Here is a 23,414-nt window from a genome sequence, read left to right on the forward strand (position 1 = left end):
TGCATTATACATACAATCAAATACACTATAATAAATACGTTAGACAACCAAATACAGTGAATTAAAACAAAGCCCAACACCATGGACACATTTTAGCATCTCCTGTGACTCCTAGGAGAGTCTGGCTTCCTGAGTATATGAGTCGGAGGCAATCGTACTGTCTGCGTGCCTAAGCTGACTCCTCCGGACCCACTTTGGAGCAACTGGCACATTTTTCCCAGTGATTATGACAGTTTGCACTGGAAAGATAAAGAAGACTCAACTTGTTTGGGATTACAGCAACCCCATCCATCAGCACCCCAGCACTTGCTGGCCAGTGAGCATAAAGCTCTGAATTAGCCATGGTGCCTGTTGCCTGATGAATGTGCCATGAGAAAGAGAGTGAGAAAATAGATAATTTAGTATTGTACGTTGCTAACATTTGTTCCTTTGCTTGTCTATTAAATAGAGCCAAACTTAAAAGCTTCTTTCTTTGGTCTTCATCTCTACTAAAACAGTAATGCAGAGTTAGTTTTTCCTGCCACTAGGACAAAACAGATCAATTGGATCACAAGCGTCCTACTTGAGTTTTCTCTTCTGACTCGCTGATGTTTCAGCAGGAAACATTCTTAATATGCTGCCTGATGAAAAGAAAATCCTTTAAAAATCTACAGTGAAAATCCCATTTACGTTGGGAATTCCACCAAGACAATCCAAACCTACTGAGCTCTTGGCTTCTCAGTGGATCTACTGCATAACCATGTGCATGGAAGGCAAGCAAAATTAGAAGAATTAAATAACAAAAGTATTAAAAATAGAGATACAACATACATTTACATTATTTAGACCATCTTGAAAATTGCAAACCTGGGCAAGAGCTAAATAGATATTACTGGAATTTCTGTGTTTACGAGTCTGAATAGTCTTTATGTACCTCATACGTTGGATTTTTTTTTTCAAATATACTTTTCTATTGACCTAACACTAAAAATACTGCTTTCTGTGCTACGCTTCCACCATTCTACTTATTGTCTGAGATGCAAAAAAGGATACAAACATTGCTTTCTAAATTCAAAGTAAGGCTTACTTCACAGACTGAATTCCTGTCAAAGACTAATCCCACTTTTACAGCGACAAGACATAATTTTGCTTCAGTTTTGTTTACAGTTTAACTTTCAGGATAGAAGATTTTTCCATTGTACAGATGTCAGAGGCTATTTAAAGTTTCTGAGGATCTCTTCAAGTACTTCAGAAAGTCAGACCAGTTTCCCTGTTTTGAATGGTACAGCCAACCAGAAACTGGCTGCTTAGAAAGTTTCCATAGAAAGATGTAAAGTGACAAGCGTAAAAGAAAAAGCTTCAAGGGAAGTTTTCCAGAGCGTAACATGCTCCATCACCAGGACTGTAATGAGTTAGAGTTTAGGGATGAAGTGCTATCAAACACCTAAGGAGAAAAGATGGCTAACGCTTACATTTCATTCTGAATTTCAAATTTACACCCTAATTTTAAATGCTCTAAGAGTTAAAAGTGAACCTTTAGGCTACAGGTTTTTAATAGCCATGATAGTGAAAACAGAATTAAAATCAAATGTATTTAATTAGATAGTCATGTAACTCATTATCTATTCAAACTTTTAAGGGACTTATGCAGCAACTGATCTAACTATTTTCATAGAATCATAGCATAGTTAGGGCTGGAAAGGACCTTAAGGTAATCCAGTTCCAACCCCTCTGCCATGGGCAGGGACACCTCACACTAAACCGTGTTACCCAAGGCTCTGTCCAACCTGGCCTTGAATACCACCAGGGATGGAGCATTTACAGCCTCCCTGGGCAACCCATTCCAGTGCCTCACCACCCTAACAGGAAAGAACTTCTTCCTTATATCCAATCTAAACTTCCCCGTTTAAGTTTTAACCCATTACCCCTTGTCCTATCACTACAGTCCCTAATGAAGAGTCCCTCCCCAGCATCCCTATAGGCCCCCTTCAGATACTGGAAGGCTGCTATGAGGTCTCCTGGAGAAGCCAGGCTGAACAGCCCCAACTTTCTCAGCCTATCTTCACACGGGAGGTGCTCCAATCCCCTGATCGTCTTCGTGGCCCTCCTCTGGACTTGTTCCAACAGTTCCATGTCCTTTTTATGTTTCTTAAACTCAAGGAAATCAATATCTTCAGGCCACAAAAGCAAACATGGAAGGCACACTGGGTGCAGATCTTAATTCAAATGAAAACAAAGAGAGGGAAAAAGAGTCACTGCCTGAACTTTAAGGACTGTTAACTTACAGGCATAACAAAAGTTGCTCCTGCAGTCAGCAATACTGATTTGCTTTCATTACATGTGTCTCAGATCACAAAGAATTTATAAGGTGTTTTTATAAATTCTTAATACAAACTACAGTATGCATGGTCACTATAAAAGCCAGGCTTTGCACATCATCAGCATCATTATGCAAGGAAAAGCTGTTCACTCAGGGTCACCAATGTCAAAATGCAAAAACTCCAATTTCTTCTTTCCTCACTTGGTATGTTATAAGAATCTTTTCAACACTTTTGGCCTGTTACAATATAGACATTAACTGAGACACATCAAGTAATAGCAATTACAAAAAAAGCTTTGATTGATGATTTAAATTGCAGCAGAAGTCACACTGGAAAGATTCATGCATTTAAACAGAGTATTTAGGCAGGAGAACTGCAGAGCAAACTATTATGGGGTCAAAGTTTAAATTCTGGGACTGGAATTTTTACACCTAAGCATATTTTTCCTTGCTTTCTTCCATCCTAATGTACCTATGCCAGATAATCCTATTTGAAATTTAAAGTTTTGCATCCCTGCAGAATCGAAACCCTGTTTCACTTATTTCTGACTGTGGCATGGTAATAGAAGTGCTGCAACTTCTAAACTAGTATTTTCTATCAATGTGATTTTATTATTATAAAGCAGTAGTTTTCTATCCTCTTACCTCTGTAGCAGATGAAATCAGAAATAAAACCAAGAAAAATATAAAAATGCAAAATTAATATATGCTGCTTAATATGCAGATTAAATTAAGTCCAATGATAAGAAACAAGGTACTACACACAGATATGTATACGCACAGCTTGGGACAGTTGTGTCCAACACACTGATTCCAACTTGGACTGTAATACACAGTCAAATTCTCATTTTGCATTAGGATGTGCACTAATTTAAGAAACACCATCGCATTCTGATCTTCGTTTCAAAATGTCACACATTCCTATTTGGGTTTCTCCTACTATGGTGCAGTGTGAGTCTCTCAGTGACTAGCATATCTACAAAGCTCGAGTTCCAACCTTTGCTTGGCTACTGATTCCACTTTCATGTTTTTTGTCCTCCCACACCATTTCTTTGTGTTACTTTCTCAGTGTCTTACGTGGTTGAGAGCTGTTGTCAGCTCCTTCTACCAGGAAGCTGCAACAGACCACTGTTGATCAAAACAAGTGGCGTTTACACAAAGTGACATTCAAACCTTCTGTGATTAATTGTGCTATTAGAGTTGGTTTTTTATTTTCTAGTAAGTATTCACAAATCTTTTCTAAATGTGTGTATGGCTCAATTTGAGATATCAATGGATTTCAAGGCTTGAAAACAGCAAGCATTAATAGATGCAATTACTCAGGACTAAGTGGTCTCATCTAAATCAAGTCTAATTTCTAGGAAAGTACACACAGAATTGTATGTTTGGTTGGAAACTGCTAAATGCTTTACGTGCTAAATGGCAAAAAAGAGTTTTAACATGTTATTTAAGGGACTTTTTTCCCTACTACTCTATAAACATCAATTATATCCAAAAACAGAATTAATGTTAGTTACAATTTTGAAAATCATTGAAAAAATAATTACTACCTTGTGTAACAATATAGAACTTTGTATCATTACCTCCATTTTTATACTAATCTATACTATAATTTCGTCTATAGTGACAGAGCACAACTTTTCCTTATCTTAAGCAATGTAATGATGAAATTGCAGCATTTAGCTTGCTTGGCTAAAGAGACAAATGCTATACAAGGGCTCTGTCTGTCACATACCCATGCCTTTTAACTTCTGAATTCACTGGGTAACTTCAACAAAATTTCAGAGCAACAAATAAGTTACAGAAATACTGAATTGCTATAAGGTTATGGAAATTGCCAATTGCATAGGGGAGAGCCTGTTAATGCTCCCATTAAAAGGAAAGCAGATAACACTTGGCTGTTTTGAACTTTGATATTTGGCCAGCCATCTGCTGCCTGTCAGCGAAAATGCAGCTCTGATTAGCCCCAGTATGTTTCTTTTCTCTTCCATGATGGGATGTACTGTGGAATGTGAAGGGAGTCAGTGAGATCCTGGGGGGCAAAGTGCACAATTACAGAGGAACAGTTTGTTAAAATAGAAGATAAATTTTCACACTCTCAGAAGTAAAACCGAAAATTTCGTATGCAATTTAAGATAGGCCACATTCTAGATCTTATTGAAAAGAATAGTCCCACTGAGCTTATCTTTGTTCAAGGATGAGTAGCACATCATATGTAACATTTAGCTAAGGAATACACCTGCTATTTATTACAAACACATGAAAGGTTGCATCTCCAGCAAAAAAGCATTTTTGGTACTTAAAAATTCTGTTAGGACCTTTGGTTTGAAATGCCAAATATCATTTTTAGCAAAAGGCACTCTCTCATAGAGATCTAATTTCTTTGCAGAAACCAGTCATTCTTCATGCCAAAAAAAAACCCTGGCAATGTATCAGTAGTACCTACAAAGCTGGTTGGAGGTGTTAGGGATTTGGGAGAAAAGGGGGGTGTTTGTTTTGGGTTTCCTTTATTTTGCAATTACACTTAGAGAAGACTATTATATAGTTTTTATTTACTTATATTCACTGGAGTAGGCAGTTATTTCACCGTCGTTGCGTAACCACTTAAATTCCAAGGGCCAGCTGCCTTCGGCAAGGCACGTAAGTACAAGTCGATTTCCTTCCAAGTGTATCTGAGGCAAGCCTGGTTCAGTCTTGAAGTACGGAGCAACATCACCTGAAAGGCAAAGAGAAAATGGCCCTGTAAGCTATTTAAGTGAGCATAGTATAAAGCACCAATATTTAGCTCATTTCTTCTCAAAATGGCCATCATAAAACAAGAACCACCATTATTCAGCAGTCAAGACCTACACTCTTATATTCCTAACTAAGCGTTACCTTGAGAACTGGAATCCACAAGACCTTGATAATCTTAGTCCTTGGTACTTATCGAGAAGTACCCACTCAGACAAGCTTTTGTCCATGTTTTCTGTTTACACTGATAAGGATTTCAGCATTGTCTACTGCAGCAGGCAGTGAACAGCCCTATATATCAGGGTTTTTTTCCCCCCTCTCCTCTGTGAGGATTAAATCCACTCAAAGGTTTGGGTATTTTTATTTCCTGAATAATCTTGGATAGAAAAGTAATCTTGGATAGAAATGATTATCACAGCAGGAGAAGTCTCTGGGTAAATGAAGAATCTGGGCAGAAAAACGAGTCTAGGTAAAAAAACACCTCACAAAACTGCAAGATTAATGTGTTTTTCAAAGTTATTGCCAACCAAAATGTGTTAAATTATATTACCTGAAGCCACTAATAGATTTTGAATGAGGGTACTTCAATAACGCTCAAGGGTCACACAGACTCCAACTCTTGCTCTCCCGTGGATCACAAATGCTCAAAATACTTCCAAGTAGCAAAATTCTCGACTGGTAAATTGCCAAAGCTCCACTCAAACACGTATTTACTACAAGCCTACACCTGCTGGAGACCCACCCCTGTCACCTCTGGAAGACGAAGGTTTTCATACCTTATGTGTTAAGTTTCCACTGGTAACTATGCAGGAACTACAGGCTTCATCTTAGAAATTTATAAATAGCTTCGAAGTTTAGAAATACCCCCTATAATCAAATTAACTTGTTTATGTATATATATATATATATATATATAAAACATACAAAGTTGGCCATTGAATACAAAATACGGAATAAGATTTAATAGCTAGATGTTACTGCACTCTTTTATGAGTATAATGCTTTCGTGTGTATTTTATACGTAAGAAACACCGAAACACCAAAAAAAAAAACCCACAAACCACAGCCATTGTCCTATTGAACAAACCATTCAATTGAACTGCTAACCTTTCTTTTAAATCTGAGTTTAGATAAAGCTCACGTATTTTCATCCTGACTACTGAAAGCATTTAGGCTCTCTTCAGTTTCTGGGGAAGTGATCTCATGTACCCCTCAAGACTGACTGAGATTTTTGAATCCACAGGCCACTTACGATGCTCTCTAATAGCTGATAGCCATGAGGCAGCACCCATGTGCACTAGGAAAGGAGGAGCTCAAGGAATGCCAGGGGCTTTTGGGGTGTCCCAAGGTCCCACCGCCAATCAGGATGGCAGTGGGTACACATCTCTCCCTGGTGACTTCAGCCTCTCTAACTTATCTTTTGCTTTGCCCCTTATCAGGGAATTGTTGTGACTTGACATGGCAACACAAGGTCACCACCAGCCAAACCACACAGCCCCAGGGTAGCAGCGGTGCTTCAGCTGAGCACGGTCAAGGCATCACAGGTCGCCAAACTCTTTACTGGCAGTAAAGTTGCAGATCAGCTGCATACACTCTTGATGGCTTGCACTAACAAATTCTCTTCCTAGTTTTTAGAATTTAACTTCAGAAAGATACAGTTATTTCTGCAGTGAAAAAGCATGTCATCTCAAAGCAATATGTATAAACTACTGCACAAAATGCAAACTGAATTAAGTATTTTGAGGTAAGGCCCTTTGCTGATGCATAGCATGTTAAAAGATTTGTTTTTCAAACAACCTGATTGAGGGCTAGTGCAGAGCAGTAATATTTTCTTTAAATTGGACATACAGGAAGCTATGACAATTCAATGGATGAGAAAATAGGAACAGTTCCATACTATCAGATAGTTCCTAGCAAACCTAAACTGTTTTTTTTTGCACTCCTTCACTCTATTACATGACTAAGATTACATTCTGCAAAGCTGCTTTATTTTTTTGGTTTTTAATGACTGCAAATACTGCGAATAAGTCTTATCTCAATTCCCATTTTCTCCAAACTCATAAAATCAACCAATATTTTAAAACCTTATAAAGAAAAAATTAAGTCAGCGTTAGACAATGTTAGTGGAATACAGTCATTTTACCCAGAGCAATAAGCAATTTTTTACATGGCTATTTCTAAACAAGTGAGGAAATGTTAAATCCTTTCAGAGGCTTCACATATATTTTGGGGAGTCTCCTACTGAGTTATGAGACACACATTCTATCCTTGCAACATTACAGATGTCGGACTTCCTCTGGGCGTAGAAGGCAGGGAGTTGTGCTGGTATTTAGGGGAAGGGGTTGCAACAGAGTCCTTTGAAACAGCTGTGCCAAGTCATAGAATCATAGAACCATTAGGGTTGGAAAAGACCTTGAGATCATCCAGTTCCAACCCCCCTGCCATGGGCAGGGACACCTCACACTAAACCATCTCAACCAAGACTCTGTACAACCTGGCCTTGAACACCACCAGGGATGGAGGATTCACAACTTCCCTGGGCAACCCATTCTAGCGCCTCACCACCCTAACAGGAAAGAATTTCCTCCTTAGATCCAATCTAAACTTCCCCTGTTTCAGTTTTAACTCATTACCCCTTGTCCTGTCACTACAGTCCTGAGTGAAGAGTCCCTCCCCAGCATTCGTATAGGCCCCCTTCAGATACTGGAAGGCTGCTCTGAGGTCTCCACGCAGCCTTCTCTTCTCCAGGCTGAACAGCCCCAACTTCCTCAGCCTGTCTTCATACGGGAGGTGCTCCAGTCCCCTGATCATCCCCGTGGCCTCCTCTGGACTTGTTCCAACAGCTCCATGTCCTTTTTAGGCTGAGGACACCAGAACTGCACACAATCCTCCAGGTGAGGTCTCACAAGAGCAGAGTAGAGGGGCAGGATCACCTCCTTCAACCTGCTGGTCACGGTCCTTTTGATGCAGCCCAGGATACGGTTGCTTTCTGGGCTGCGAACGCACACTGAAGCCGGCTCATGTTCAGTTTATCATCAACCAACACCCCCAAGTCCTTCTCTTTAGGGCTGCTCTGAATCTCTTCTCTGCCCAACCTGCAGCTGCGCCTGGAATTGCTCTGACCCAGGTGTAGGACCTTGCACTTGGCATGGTTAAACTTCATGAGGTTGGCATCAGCCCACCTCACAAGCGTGTCGAGGTCCCTCTGGATGGCATTCTTTCCCTCCAGCGTATCAACCGAACCACACAGCTTGGTGTCATCGGCAAACTTGCTGAGGGCGCACTCAATCCCACTGTCCATGTCAGCAACAACGATGTTGAACAAGACCGGTCCCAACACCGATCCCTGAAAACAGTGATGTTCACTTGACGCATAGAGAGGTTCATGAAATGAGCTCGTTAAACTACTCCTTCCTTCAAGAAAGTTGAGCCATTCAGGGAGATTACACTGAAGGTGGAATCTGCATTGTAATTTTCTACCCAAGTAATTTGTTGATCCTGTTTTTCAGCAATTTAAAGACTCGAGCAGCATAACCTCCTTCATTATTTCACTCTGAATTACCCATTTACTCCTCCTAACTTACATCTTTCCAAGAAAAAAATGATTTATTTGAAAGACAAAGACTGCTGCCCACAAGTCTATCATTCAGCCTTACATTTGCTACTTAAATATTCCAAACCCAGTGATGCTGCAACCCACTCAAGAGCTATCTCCCATTTAAAGTATCACAATCAAGCTCGTATTACATGAAAATCACTCTCAAAACTCAATCCAATTCTGGTAGAAGCTAAAATTTAATAGACCTACAGGAATATTTTTATAAAGAATATGGCATGCTTTATAAATTACCCCAGCTCTCTGGAAGATTTACTTAAACCCTTGAAGTAATTTTATCTTCTAATCTTTTATTCCTGATTTTCTCATCAATCACATACCATCAGTTTATCAAATTCAATTATATAATCAGAGCTCACTAAATATTCACTGAAAGAAATGAAAATAAAATACCAAGCAAAGATTCCATGAAGAGAGGTAGCAGTAAAGCTCTGATGACTTTGGCATTTCTGCAGCACGGTGCTGCTCTCACCTCAGACACGGAATCAAAACAGCACCGCATTCTAAGCGTTGTATCTTTAAGATGTAATGGAAAGTGGGATTTTAAACTGGACCTACTGGGACAAGCTTAGTTGTTACAGAGCATCCCAGGGAAACAGGAAAATTGGCAGGAACCATGGAAGAAAGACACCTCGGACAGAAAAATGTATGAAAGGAGGAACTGGCTAAGGGATTGAAGATGCAAGGGGGTCATTTAATAGGTATAAGGTACTTGTGTTTCATTAATTAAATACAGGAAGGGCTCACCATGAGGCTGACCTTGGCCAGTCAAGGGTTTAGAAGCCATGAGACCACCTCAGTTTTAATTCTCTTGAAGGCTGGAGCAAAAATGCTAATAAAAAGCCTGAGTGCTAGAAACAGGGATAATAAAACACTGGGATTAATATTCTGCCTACACAAAAAGTGAAAAGCAGGCATTCACGCAATACACTGCTGCTTACTTCTAAATGCTAAATGTGTTAATACTTGAGCCTCGCTGGCTTTTCAGCTATGCTGATTTAAAAATAAAAATAATAATGACAAAAAATTATCGGAGTTGCAAGGAGGTGTGAAAGGAAAAGGCGCCAGTCCCTTGGCACATACAGACAGCTTCTACAAGTGTTCATAAAGTCTGCTCACCAAACTCGCTAACATCCTCCCTAGGACCCTTAAAAGCATGGTGTAGATTTATTTTTATGTAAATCTCAAGAAAAAACAGGGTTGAATATGCCAAAATTAACCAGAAATCTGCTCCAAAACATGCCTGCCTTGCTTTTGTACATCATTAAACTGCAAGAGTCCTATTACACTGCCAGGTTAGCTCACCTATTTTCTTTCTTTGGTACATGCAAAGCCTAACATTGATTTTTATCTCATAACATAGCTTCAGGACCCATTTCAACAACACCCATACACTTTTGTTTGGATTAATGCTGACATATAAATACAAAAATGGTGCTATATGCAATTGTTACCTGCTTTGGGCTTCTCCCCAGCCCTTAGCAGACAAGATGCATCACAGAAAAGCCAAGAACTTGCTCATATTCTATTCTCCCTGAAAATCATGTTCAGGCATGAGGCTACAAATGCAGTCTGCACAAGGGGAAGGCAGCCTGACCATACAGCTTTGTACTGAATGGCACAAAAGTCCCAAGAGTTGCTATTCATTAGTTAACCAAGGAAGCATAACTCACAAGGACAGCGTGAGTGAACACGACTTCAGAAACTGAGGAGAGTAATGATTCTTAGCCTTCCAACAGCTCACATTTGTAAAATACATAAAGCAAAGTCAGATCAAATAGATCTTGTGGTTACTACAGGGTGCTACAAGATCTTGTAAGCAGTGTTGCAGTCCTGTCCCCCAGCAATACATATATATTTAGGTAAAGTTGCAATTTGATTTTGAACACTTCTATCCTACTGAGAAAAGGTACCCTGCTCCAGAGAAGTACCACATCACCTTCATCAGGGAAACCAATTCAGCTACACCCTCAGCATTTTTTGGATACCAACAGTTTCAGGTAAAATCACGCGCTCACACCTTGAGAAAATCAGTTACCATAATCACAAACACATTCAGAGGAAGAATAATGTAATGGTTGCCAGGAACAGGTTAAGAGATCCTGCCATTGCTATTTGTCTCTATTATGTCTCTCTACTTTTAAGTCATTTTTAGGTGAGCCAATATTGAATGTTAGAAGTAGATTAACCTGTTCATGAATCAGCGAGTCAGAGCAAATACAGCTCAATCACTAACAAATATCATTTGAGCAGCTGTCTTTCCATCACTCACTTCACCCAACGGATCTGAAACTGGAAATAAATCTTTGACTGAGATACATTCTTCAATAAACTCACGCAAAAGCACAACTGGTTTATTAAAAAACACACCTATATTGACTTCATCTTATTAGTCCATAGTCAAAGCATGATGCTCATCACCCCTTCCTCATATGCATGTCTGAAGTTCCAGTCTACTGGCACAGAAAAATAGAGAACAGAATTTCTCCAAGGAATTTTCCAGGAAAATGAGACTAGATAAATAAATTACATACGGAGACTGAATGATCAGCCCAGGAGAAGAGCAACAATACAGAAATGCTTTTGCTCTCCCTGTTTGCAGGGAAAAGGGATGTGAGCCATCTTCAGGTAGGTTAGCGATAACTGCTATAAAGGAGTATTTTAAAAGATCTGTCTAGAGGATTGAATGTGTAATACAAAAGTACAGTTAAATTAAAACACAAACTAGAGTCAGGAAAACCAAACTAAAGACAAGAAGAATCTTTTCAGCAATCCGAAGAAAGCAGGTACAAACTGTGGAGAGCAGAATCCCATCAGGACAGATTAAAGTTCAGCTGTGACACTCACAAGCTGATGTTTCAGAGCTGAGTGCAAGCTGCTCTATACTGATTGACAGCTGGTAACAGCAGCCTTCTGGAGAACAAGGACCATTTTCTTCTTATTCCCCATTTGGATATGGAAAAGTTTTTTTCCTTTTCAAAAGGACCTTGTAATCTTATTATCTTTGTTCCTGACACAGATGCATACATGTGCTAGCTCTGGATGCAAGCTGTATTCTCGTGTGGAAATGAACTTCAATAGCTTATCTAGCATAGGAATTCAGCATTACTACATAGTAAATCTTGGGCAATGTACCAGGAAGTCAGATTGAACTCAGATATATTTGAATCAACCTCCTTTTGAATTCAGACCTAAAAATGCATCGGTGAGATACTGTGAAAGTTAGTACATGATCTATTCATAAACTGTCAACAATGTCAAACACACATTAGAGCATTCAGTCACTTTAAGTGCATTGATTTGCAGGAAGGCTATTCCACACAAAATATTGGATATTTGAGATTCAAATTTTCTTATTTGGACGTCTGACATAAATCACCAAGTACAACAATTAAATTTAAATTGCATTTTACTACCATATTCTAAGCCTCGATCTGAAAGGACTGATGCATCACAGGGAGTATTTCATTAAAATACCAGGTTATTTTTCAAGTATACTGCCACAGTTAAGATTTTTTTTTCCACAAAATGGCATAAAGCATTCCCTTAAAGTGGATTTCTTGAACTTTTATCAAAGACAGTATCTGCTTTTATATTGGAATGGTACTGAAACAACTGTATTTAAATCAGTCTTTCTTCCTCAGTTTCATAAGTCAAGTAAATGAGCCCAAACTACCCATTTTTATCCTCCTATAGATGAGAAAGATAAGCTGCTTGCTGGATACCTCTGCTATCATTTCTAAATGCAAATACAGTATCAGCTGAGGTTGATGGATAGTGCTTTTAAAGGTTTAATTGGGGATGGAATTAAATTGGTTTAGGACTCAGCAAGTTGTGTGAGGAAACCTACATATTTCTAGATGAAGTGACATTTATTTCTTTTAAATGCACAGTCACTGGGAGACACAATTTCAATGGGTAACTTTTCATGCCTTCAATAGGTCAAATGACTAATTGGCAAGTAAGTTATTGGGTAATTGCCAATCATATATCTGATATGGATGGAAGAAATACTGAATTTCAGATTGCATAACTGTTGCACGCTATCCCAAGAGGAAAAGTAAACCTTCTGTAATGCATAGCTATGACTAGCTTTCATCAACTCAGTAGAACAGGAGTCCTGAATGACAAGAATGAATGTTTCACACTGACATTAGATTTAGGGTTTTTTTATGGTTTTTTTAATTGAAGCATCACTTCTCTATTGCAGTTACCTAAATGGCATTGCACGTTCTTAAGCTCCTAATTTCATGTAAGCAGTTCAAATGTTTTTCCCACCTTCATTAATACATAGTATTGTTTAAAAGAACAAACATCACAATTCATTCCCTTTGAAACTTCTAACATTCAAAGATACATGCCACAAAATTACTTGCTACAGGAAAACGTGTTTTAGCATTTCAACCTTTCTTCCCTACAAACAGCTTTAGATGGGCCACAAATACGTATTTGCATACTATGCTAACACAAGGCAACAGGAAAAAGCTAGAGCGGGCTTTTTATGATAAAGAAAATCTTACAATCACTGGTTGCTTAAAGTCTTCACAAATAACCTTTGCATTCATAAAATCTGCTCCCCAACGCTCTGCCATCTATTCAAAAAACATCCTTTCATTCACTACAGGATCCTTCCTGAAGAAGAATTCCCTTTAGGGATAAGATTTCTGATGTTTTATTAGAAACACTCAAAACCAAACTGAAAGGAGAGCCCACAGAAGCACAAAAGAGTTTTTATGGGACCTGGATTCTGACAGACAAAATAGAGTGGTTGGTACATCACTCCATGTAGAATTCACCACAAAACTCTCCTGGTTATCCCCAAATACCCTGAGAAAGATCTTCCCACGTGCAATTGTAGCATTCTTTTCTGAAAATTGATTTCTATAGCAGTTCAGCCAAGGAGAAAAAAAATAATGAGCTGATATCATTTTAACTGAGCCTCAAGCAGCTCCTGATGTATTAACTTAAAGTCCCACTAAGGTTTCTTTTTCCCCCTTTAATTCCTACACCTCTTGTTTTAGTTTCATTTTCTGGCCTCCTGTAATACTTCAGCTGAGTCAAGGGAATAGAAAAGAAAGGATTGTTGTATATCAGAAACAATTCACAATTCATAGTTTCATGAAGTCATGGAATATCTGCTGTAAGATTTAAATCAAGAAGCTACAGGTGATGTTCTTAATTCTGCAGCCCTTTTTGAGAATGAACTACACCAAACAAAGCTTATTTTTGGAAATACTCATGAGGATACCTTAAAGGAAGACACAGGTGCACTGAGAGCAAAAGACGAGAGCGAACAAAGTGGGCAAAGAAAAGAGAATCCATTAACTATCAACACCAAATCAAAAACCTCCAAAGAAACATACAACATCTCTGGGCTGAATGTGACATTAAAGCACAGCCTCCACTCTTTTTATATTCTCTTCATATCTAGTGATGTTTACAGAGACTTGCGGAGCTCTCAAGGAAATAAGTTGTTAGTGTTTAAATCTCGGCACACAGCAGGTGGAAAGCAAAACTGCCTCACAGAGAGAATCCAAATATAGCAGGATTTCCTTCATTATTTTAACTGCAGAGGAAGCTGCTGTTGCTACTCCATAATCTACAATCTCCAGCTACTGCAAGGCCAGTCCGATCACACTGATATTTATCCCTCAATATATACATACACAATAAATACTCCAGCTGACATCAAGATGAAGGCAGGATGAAACCCCACAGAACATTTACCAGAATAGAAAAGATGAAAACATAAACGTGTTTTCCACAAGCTCATCCATGGTGTAAGAGGCGTTCTCAGCTGGTTATTCTGCAGAAGAGAAATCAAAAAGGTAAACAGCTGAGGAGTGCCTGCAAGTACCAGAGCAGAAGTACGAGTGCAGCAAGAGGAGACAATGGCACCGCAGAGGCACTGCCAGACTTGAAAGCCATGTAATGCCGCCTATTTATTATTTCAAGGACAGAATGATTTCTAACTAGCAAAGCAGCAGCTATGAATAGCCATCTAAGATACAAACACAGACCTCTTTTGATGAAGGGGGCTGAAAGGGAAATGATTCATGCACAAGCATTTCTAGGAGACAACACCCACTCCTCGCTGCTATTGTTATTTTGTTTACATGCAACTTGTAATTTTCTATTTAGAAACCCAGACTGGTTTGGGTTGGAAGGGACTGAGAGATCACCCAGTTGCAACCCCTACCATGGGGCAGGGACACCTTCCACCAGACCAGATTGCTCCAAGCCCCATCAAACATGCCTTGACCACTGCCAGGGATGGAGCAGCCACAGCTTCTCTGGGCACCCTGTGCCAACTCCTCATCAACCTCAGAGTGAAGAACAACTTCCTTATATCTCATCTCAGTCTCTCCTCAGTCAGTTTAAAGCCATTCCCCCTTGCCCTGTCACTACATGCCCTTGTCTCCAGATTTCTTGTAGGCCCCTTTAGGAACTGGAAGCTGCTCTAAGGTCTTTTTTTTCCCTTTAAACTTGAAAACTGTAAATAGGTCTATAAACTGGATAAGGCCTGCCTCAACAAACTCCATTCAAAGGATCTCAGTGGTGCAACTGAATTCAAGGGCGTCAAGCACACGACGATACACTATACTGCACAGAGACAGGACTGCTCATATCCTTATGTGATGCTGAATTAGGACAAAAACACAATCAAAGCACAATCCAAAGTTCACAGAATTCAACTGATTTATTCCCATCACCTTAAGGAAAGTCCGGAACAGGCACCTGACTAGTGCTTGAGTGAGACACTGAAGCACAAAGTGATCCTTGCAGAGCTCTTAAAGTATCTCATCGTGTAACTTGTGCAGAGAGCTGGATAACACCCCACACTGCAAACAAACCAGGAGGTGCACCTTTTCGTACCTTCATGCAGAAGAGAAGCCACTAATTGAGGGCCAGATCAAAGGCTCTCTGAAAGCCTCACATAAAGTGACTACCTTCATTTTCCTTAATATCATCATTTATTTCTGCATGTTTTACACTAGGCCCTTTCAGAACTATCCAAGTGGAATTCTTTCTCCACCTCAGGGATAATACACATAACGAGAGACTATAGAACTATTTTCAACAATACTGATGAAACACATAATTTCTTCTGGTCAGAATTACAAGAAACATATCACTGTTCTTGAAAACAACTTAGCTTGACGTATCTGATAGCAAAAAAAAAGGAGTTAGTTGATTAATCTGGATATTTTATTTAATTTTCTTTGGGTTATAAACAACAGCAAGTTAATATTGTTTTCAATTTTTGACAGTTATAATGTTAATTACATGTACTGGATTTTATAAATCAATACTTCTTACATAAAGTGTTATTTAAGTTGCCAAGTCTAGCAATAGATCAATGCATTTTACTGTTCTTGCTAACATTGATGGATGACATACATCAAAAGGATACATAAAGGAAAAATAAAAGATTTAATGAAAGAGAAGTCAGAGAGGGTTAAATCGCTGTTAGGCAGAGAGGGAACTTAAATAGTGTTTTGAAAACAACACCAGGACTTTACTAAGGTTTGAGAGGTTGTGTTCTTGTTTTGCTTTTGGGGGTTGAGGTTATGTTGGTGGGTTTTATTTGTTTAGGAGTTTTTGTTTTGTTTTAAATGGCAAGGCCTGAAGCAATCCCAAGCAGACTGCTCTGCATACAGAACTGCTATATTAACTCTGTGTATCCTACAGGATGTATAAGCAACGAATTGCATCTCCCAAACTTCAAGTATATTCTTACTTAAGCACCATATTCCTACATTCAGCTCACAGTACCTGTATCTAAACCTGCTACTGTGTGATCACAATAAATAAAGTAGAGTTGATAATCACTTTCCTATTTGCAAACATGCTCTGGGTAATGAGCTTCAAAGTCTAAAGGATGTACAAGTAAGATTTTGGTCATAAGTCAACTTCAAAGATTGCATTCTTTGAAGATTTGCACTCTGAACACTACTGAAAGAAAATCATTCCAAGAGTTACTACTAATGCACCTAAACATCTTGAAGGGATATCCAACTCATAGTGTTACTAATAGTCATTATTTGTGCCGTTTGCAAAGAAGACATTGTATTAAAATTAGGGAATTCCAAAGAACTGAAAGTTATTCCTCTGTATGTAACAGCAAATCAATAATATTGGTTAAAACCCATTATTGGAAGATCGTATATATATGGAATGTATAATTATGTAGTGAAAAAGAAGGGAAAATGGTTTTCCTCCTAGAGTACATAGATTTTATGGGATAGAAGTAATAATTACACAATATATTACGTCCACATCACAGAACAGGGGGAAAAAAATCCCGTTACATAAAAAAATTATCATCAGGAGGAGCTTTTTACAGTTACAAAAGATTAAGGAATGTAAACTTGAAGAAGTGTTATCCTTTGGAAGTAATTCATGTCATCATTATATTTTAGTGCCATTTATCTGACTACAAAATTAAAAGACACCTCTGTGTTGTATCACCACAGCACTAAATTAAGTACAAGTAGGCTCTACTTCATTAGCTCTATTACTTTAGACAATACTCATGAGAAGCAGCAAGTAATGAGACCATCTACCAGTCGTGTTAGCATGTTTGGGGAAAAGCTAACAAACCAAAAAGGAGTAAGTAAAAAAGAGTGGTGAGTCTAAGTTAAAGAAAATAAACTTTCCCTTACACCTAGCTGGAAGCAGATTTAGTTAAGCAAACTGTGTAAAGACAAAATACGAAGCTGCTTTGTCTATCAGCCAAGGCACGTCTCTGAGGGCAGTGATACCTGTAATGAGACTGCCAATTAATGCAAGAAAAGGCACAAGATTGTCTTCAGAATCTGAGTATTTTGCCTCAGACAAAAGACTTCCCTTCACAAAAGTCGCTCTGCTGAATTGTTGAAAGGAGGGTGGGTATAAAAGAGAGAGTGGATCAATTGGTTTAGGTAAAGCTTGGGTTTGTAAGTGTGATAGAATCTTCTGCAAGCCCCCAGTCACCTTAAAGGGATGAGAAATATTGTCCAAGTGAAATGATGCAATTCTGCACATGCAACCTTTCTGTCCAGCTTTAAACTGAAAGTCAGAAAACAGGAGGAATTCATGAAAGCATGGCTGAGAGATACAACACAGAACACCTACTCACAGAAATACAACATAAAGCTTAGTCCCATCTCACTGGTGCAATAATATACAGGTTGTCAAAGAAGAAAACAACCACCACACTCCTACATGTTACACTTATAATACTATATCATAATCCTGCTTTCTTACAATAGAGCTCAGAAGCACCTGATCGTTTCTGCTGGTGCCTAATCAAACAAATGCAGATAGTTTTGCTAAATCCTGCTTAGCAACGTTCAACAAATAAAGAGCAAATCTCTTCTCTGAACCTAGACAACCTGACAATAATGAAGATGTATATTCAAGCGGAATATGGAATAAGCCTGAGCCTCAATTCATGGGAGCTCCTGTATCCTGCAAGAGGCGAGCCCTGGGTGGGTTTACAAGTTCTATAAAATTGCTCACTTGGGGGAAACAATGTGAGGATGTAATTCTCTGCAGGATTTCCCAAGCCCCTCCAGTCATCTGTTTCTGCTGTATACATTCACATACATCCTCAAGCTCACCATTTAGAAACGAGGCCAGATGGATGTATAACCCAAACCAGTGTTACTTGCTGAATTTAAAAGCTATTAATCAAAACAATTTCCTTTATTAAACTGCATGGGAGAACAGGACAAATACAGTTGACATATTACACATATTTACTGGAGTGCACCTCAGGACAATACAGGCTGAGGTTATTTTCTCAAGGCTCCACCAGAGAAAAATGTTGATAGCAAAACGTTCTTCCTAAAAAAAAGTGGATTACTGCAGGACAAAGCAAGCAGGAAAGGGCATCTTAAATGCTTTCCTTGAGTAGATAAGGCATGTTATTTTCCCCAGAGGAAATAATTACACTCGCTGAAAGGACTGGCAACTTGAAGTTATTTTCAAACAAAGAGCAGGTCTTTGTCTAACACAAGCGCTAACTTGCTTTAGGAAAGCAACTTGTGAGACTAGATCAACAAAGTCAGCTTCACCTTTCACCAGATACTTCATGCCAACCCAGCTGGAAAACAGCCTGGGCTATTTGAGGCTTAAGATTCACAAATAATAGTTCTTATTGCTCTCCCACTTCTGATGCTGCAGTTGCCACACGTTTAAATACAGGATTAAAAAAAATACCAGCTTGCAGTTCTGCTTTCTCTATCTTAGAGCTTGACAATAAAATCATTTATTCTGAAGTACATACAATGAAGTTCCAATTCTAAAACCACCAACAACAAAAAAGCCCTTGTCCAAATAAATTACAGAAATACGAGTCCTCTAGAAATACCTGGCAAATCCCAGACTGGTTTGGGTTGGAAGGGACCCTAAAGCTCATCCAGTTCCAACACCCTGCCACAGGCAGGGAACCCTTCCACTAGAGCAGGTTGCCCCAAGCCCCTGTGTCCAACCTGGCCTTGAACACTGCCAGGGATGGGGCAGCCACAGCTTCTCTGGGCACCCTGTGACGGTGTCTCACCGTCATCACAGGGAAGAACTTTTCCTAATGACTATTCTAAATCCCCTCTCTGTCAGTTTAAAGCCATTTCCCCTTGTCCTATTACATACCCTTGTCAAAAGCCCCTCTTCTAGCTTTCTTGTCTCTCCCTTTAGGTATTGGAGCCTGTAGCTATTTGTTTAACAGACAAACCCACAGGTTTTTCATGAATCAATTTAGTTTGGAGGAGGTCACTGAACCAGGACCCAGGTGTAATCCTGAAGTGATACTCCAATACATCACTGCAAACAAACCTAATTTTGCAAGTTGTAATTGCAGGCAGAACACATGGACTCTGGCACTGCAGAAATTAAAGGGATCCCAGTAGGCAAAGTCAGAGGGCGGCCGCCTGGGCTCTTCCATTCTTCTACTTCCCCTCAGTAAGCAGAGGGGAATAAGAGAAAAACATTTAAGAGAATAAGAGAAAAAGAAGGAAAAAGTGCATGTAATATACCTGTTCTTATTCTCACCTTATTAGCATCCAAATTGAAAAAAATAAGAGAACAATTTGGCCAAAATCTCATTTAAATTTCTGTTTAAATTACAGTTATTACTTTCAGGGGTTATCACATAAATACTCCTATTCATATATTTTTCATAATCAGAGTATTCATTGATGTAGTTCATGAAAATGTCTTCTACTAGCATAGATTTTTAAGGGCTTCTTTATGGTGCAGGTCTTCCAAAATAGATGCTCAAGCAGAACCCTGTCAGACTTAAAGTAGGCTGAAATGCTGGCACATCATTAGGGGCTTATTAAGAAGCAAATTTGTTGTTTTTCCTCTGTTTAGCAATACTCAACAGGTACTTATTTTGACACCATTTTCATTTGAAAGCACATTAAATTAACATGTTCCATGGTTTAGATTGGCTATAAGGAGGGAGTTCTTTACTGTCAGGGTGGTGAGGCACTGGAATGGGTTGCCCAGGGAAGTTGTGAATGCTCCATCCCTGGAAGTGTTTAAAGCCAGGTTGGACAGAGCCTTGGGTGCCATGGTTTAGTGTGATGTGTCCCTGCCCATAGCAGGGGGGTTGGAACTACATGATCTTAAGGTCCTTTCCAACCCTAACTGTTCTATGATTCTGCTGGAAACATTGCCTGGACAAAGGCAAAGCCAGCAGCCTCACAACAAAAATGATTATTTCTAGATTAATGTAACATACGTTAAATTACACATTTCTCTACATGTTCTTCCTGTTAACCCATTGTATCTGACAAAGCTGATGACTTTTAGACTTCTATTTCACATTTACAATGTACTTCAAATACAACTCATTATACAGTAAATAAAAACAATACACACTGACCTCCTCTGCACATACAACCAAATCATGAAAACTCTGTATGCAAAGTTCAGCAGCAAACTCTGTTCTCTCTTGTCACTATGCAAAGAAAACAAGTGCTATTAATAGACAGACTAAATTAGCACTAACATGCTATTTATTTAGTTTAGACTTTTGGCCTTTAGTTTATACCAGCTTAGAAGTAAACAGAGAAAAATGTAATAACAGCAAACGTACAATGAAGCAGTAAAAATAACATAATGATGGATTCAAATATATTGTTCCAGTTGGGAGTCAGTAGGGCAAGCGCTTTAGAAAAATAATGTTTTCCTTTGACAAAATCAGTACAATACTTGCTGGTACAAGCAATAAAAAAACCCCTCCCATAAAACACTTCTGACTCTGCTTTCCATTTTAATGGCTGCAGGCAAAATTCAGAATACATTTGTCAAGTTGATATTATCAACACAACAGGGGCATGCCTGACTTGCTCTACATTCAAAGTTCACTTTTAGAGGCCATTAGCCAAGAAAAGAGAACACAGGAAACCAAAATCACTCATAGCAGGCTGAGACAGAAATACACCTTCAAATATTAAAGATAAGTTTATATCAGTATTATCCCATATTACTTTCAAGGCATCAATCACATTCAGTTTAACATTAAAGACCAACCAATATGAAAATTAAAAGTGATTTGCACTCCCTCTTTGCTCAGTTTAATGAGACATCCTAGTCTGATCTGTGACAACTAGTGCCAACATCTTTAACTTCTTTCCTGACATCTGAAATTGGTTTCAAAGACAGATACCGAGAAGGCAAGAATACTATGTAAAAGGACATAATAAAAGCACTGTAAAAGAGAAAATCAAATGTATAGTCTTAGCTTCTTCCCCCCCTTTAGCACTGCAGCATCATTTGCACCATTAAGCAACTGAAAGAAAATTCCATTAAAAATTCCTCTATGTATCTGAACCTTTCTCTTGTGCCTCTGAAATTAATACCAGGCAACTATATTAAAAACAATTCTTTGCTGTTATACATTGCTTATATTCCATTTTTGTTCTCACTGCTAATACCTGGACAAGGTTTTTTCACATACTTACTGAAAGCCTATTCTTTCATAAAAATGTATGCCTTTATGTATGTAGGGTTTTCCTATTTTAATTTCTCAGATTACTTCTTTTCCAGACTAAAAATCAAACAAAGAGAACAAATGTATTAGAGAGATCAAAAACCCCAATCACTTGGATTGTGTAATTCCGTGCTTTGCCCACAGGTGGAACAAATGCATGGCTAGTTGACCTGATACTTGATAAAACCAATATACATCATACATATATATTATATACATAATCCAAATAATTCATATACTGGCTGAAAATACAATGAACCCTGTGCATTGAGGCTCTACACATGACTAAAGTAGACTATTGTAACCTGAATTACCATATCATTTAATGGATTTTAAGGATAACACAGGCTGAGTTTGGGCTGCTTATTTTTAATGAGGGCACAATGATATTGGGGCAAGAAGCTTCACTTTGGCACCAATATAATGCTTATAAAGGAGGGATTTCAACAGCTGCCCTGTACAGATGGTTGCTTCTACTTACAAAGCTTTGAACTGAAGAAAGATTAAATCTATGGATAAGGGACCTTTACCTTGCTGCTTTGCTTCCCTAGTTGGCAGAGAAAAAATAGCTAAGATAGATTATAACAAATGTCTTGTTTATGTTATGCACACAATATTTCTTAAATGCCCCAAACACAATGTCTGTTTGGTTTTAGCAGCATGTGGTTTCCACTCAGCTCCCTGGAATTCCCCTAAAAGAATAAGAAATTTCAGCTTTCCTGAATTCCCAGCAGAATGGCCAGTATTCAAAAAAAGGGGAAAAAACAAACAAATTACACAGAGGAAAAGAATCTGAGTCCAAGTCAGTAACAACCAGTGTAAAAGCAGAATGCCACACATTGCGTGACTAATGGTATATGCCTTTGTTCCAAGGTAATTAATCTTATTTTTCATTGCAAGTTGAAAGCCTTGAAGGAGCCATTCCTGGGGAAAACGTTGGTTTGCTCTAAAACCTGGCATAAAAGTCAAGGATTCGATTTGCTGGGCTGGCATAACCTTAGCAAGCAGCAGTGAACACTGTTCACTGCAAAGGTATCGAGTTCACAAAACTCAAACTCCTGTGCACCTCTGAGCTGAGGTTTCATTCCTGAAAGCCACTTTTCATACTGACTTACAGAATCGTAGAATAGTGAGGGTTGGAAAGGACCTTAAGATCATCAAGTTCCAAACCCCTGCCATGGGCAGGGACACCTCACACTAAACCATCTCACCCAAGGCCTCGTCCAACCTGGTCCTGAACACTGCCAGGGATGGAGCATTCACAACTTCCCTGGGCAACCCATTCCAGTGCCTCACCACCCTCACAGTAAAGAACTTCCTCCTTATATCCAATCTGAACTTTCCCTGTTTCAGTTTTAACCCGTTACCCCTTGTCCTATCACTACAGTCCCTAATGAAGAGTCCCTCCCCAGCATCCCTATAGGCCCCCTTCAGATACTGGAAGGCTGCTATGAGGTCTCCACGCAGCCTTCTCTTGTCCAGGCTGAACAGCCCCCACCTTCTCAGCCTAAAAGACTTCTTAAAGATCTTGGTGAATTCCTTGGTTTACTACAAATCATCGTCTGATAGCAGCTGTGCATGCATCACAGGAATATCTGCAGCAGTAACTGAGGGTTCTGTGAGCCTTAAACCTGGATATTAATATACTAGATAAAGAAATTAGAAAATCCATGGCAGCTATCACACAGCTTCCAGCTGTGTACTTCTAATGAGTGCTTCTAGTGCACACCAAGGTTCAAAGGAAACACTAATGAATTCTATTCTGGCAGCAATACACTATTTGG

The 23,414-nt window shown here is 39.0% G+C and overlaps 1 protein-coding gene across 1 annotated transcript in view; it reads right to left on the reverse strand.

Annotated features, from left to right (window-relative positions):
- SDK1 (sidekick cell adhesion molecule 1) overlaps positions 1 to 23,414 on the reverse strand; it is a 418,140-nt gene that overhangs the window by 291,776 nt on the left and 102,950 nt on the right. Inside the window, exon 2 of the mRNA XM_057416915.1 lies at positions 4,856 to 5,015. Within this exon, the coding sequence (XP_057272898.1) occupies positions 4,856 to 5,015 (160 nt within the window). The remainder of the gene's footprint in view (positions 1 to 4,855; positions 5,016 to 23,414) is intronic.

Source organism: Pezoporus wallicus, unplaced genomic scaffold (genome assembly GCF_028554395.1).
Source record: "Pezoporus wallicus isolate ANWC-B61680 ecotype Strahan unplaced genomic scaffold, APGP_CSIRO_Pwel_v1 scaffold_7392, whole genome shotgun sequence".
In the NCBI taxonomy this organism is placed as follows: Eukaryota; Metazoa; Chordata; class Aves; order Psittaciformes; family Psittacidae; genus Pezoporus; species Pezoporus wallicus.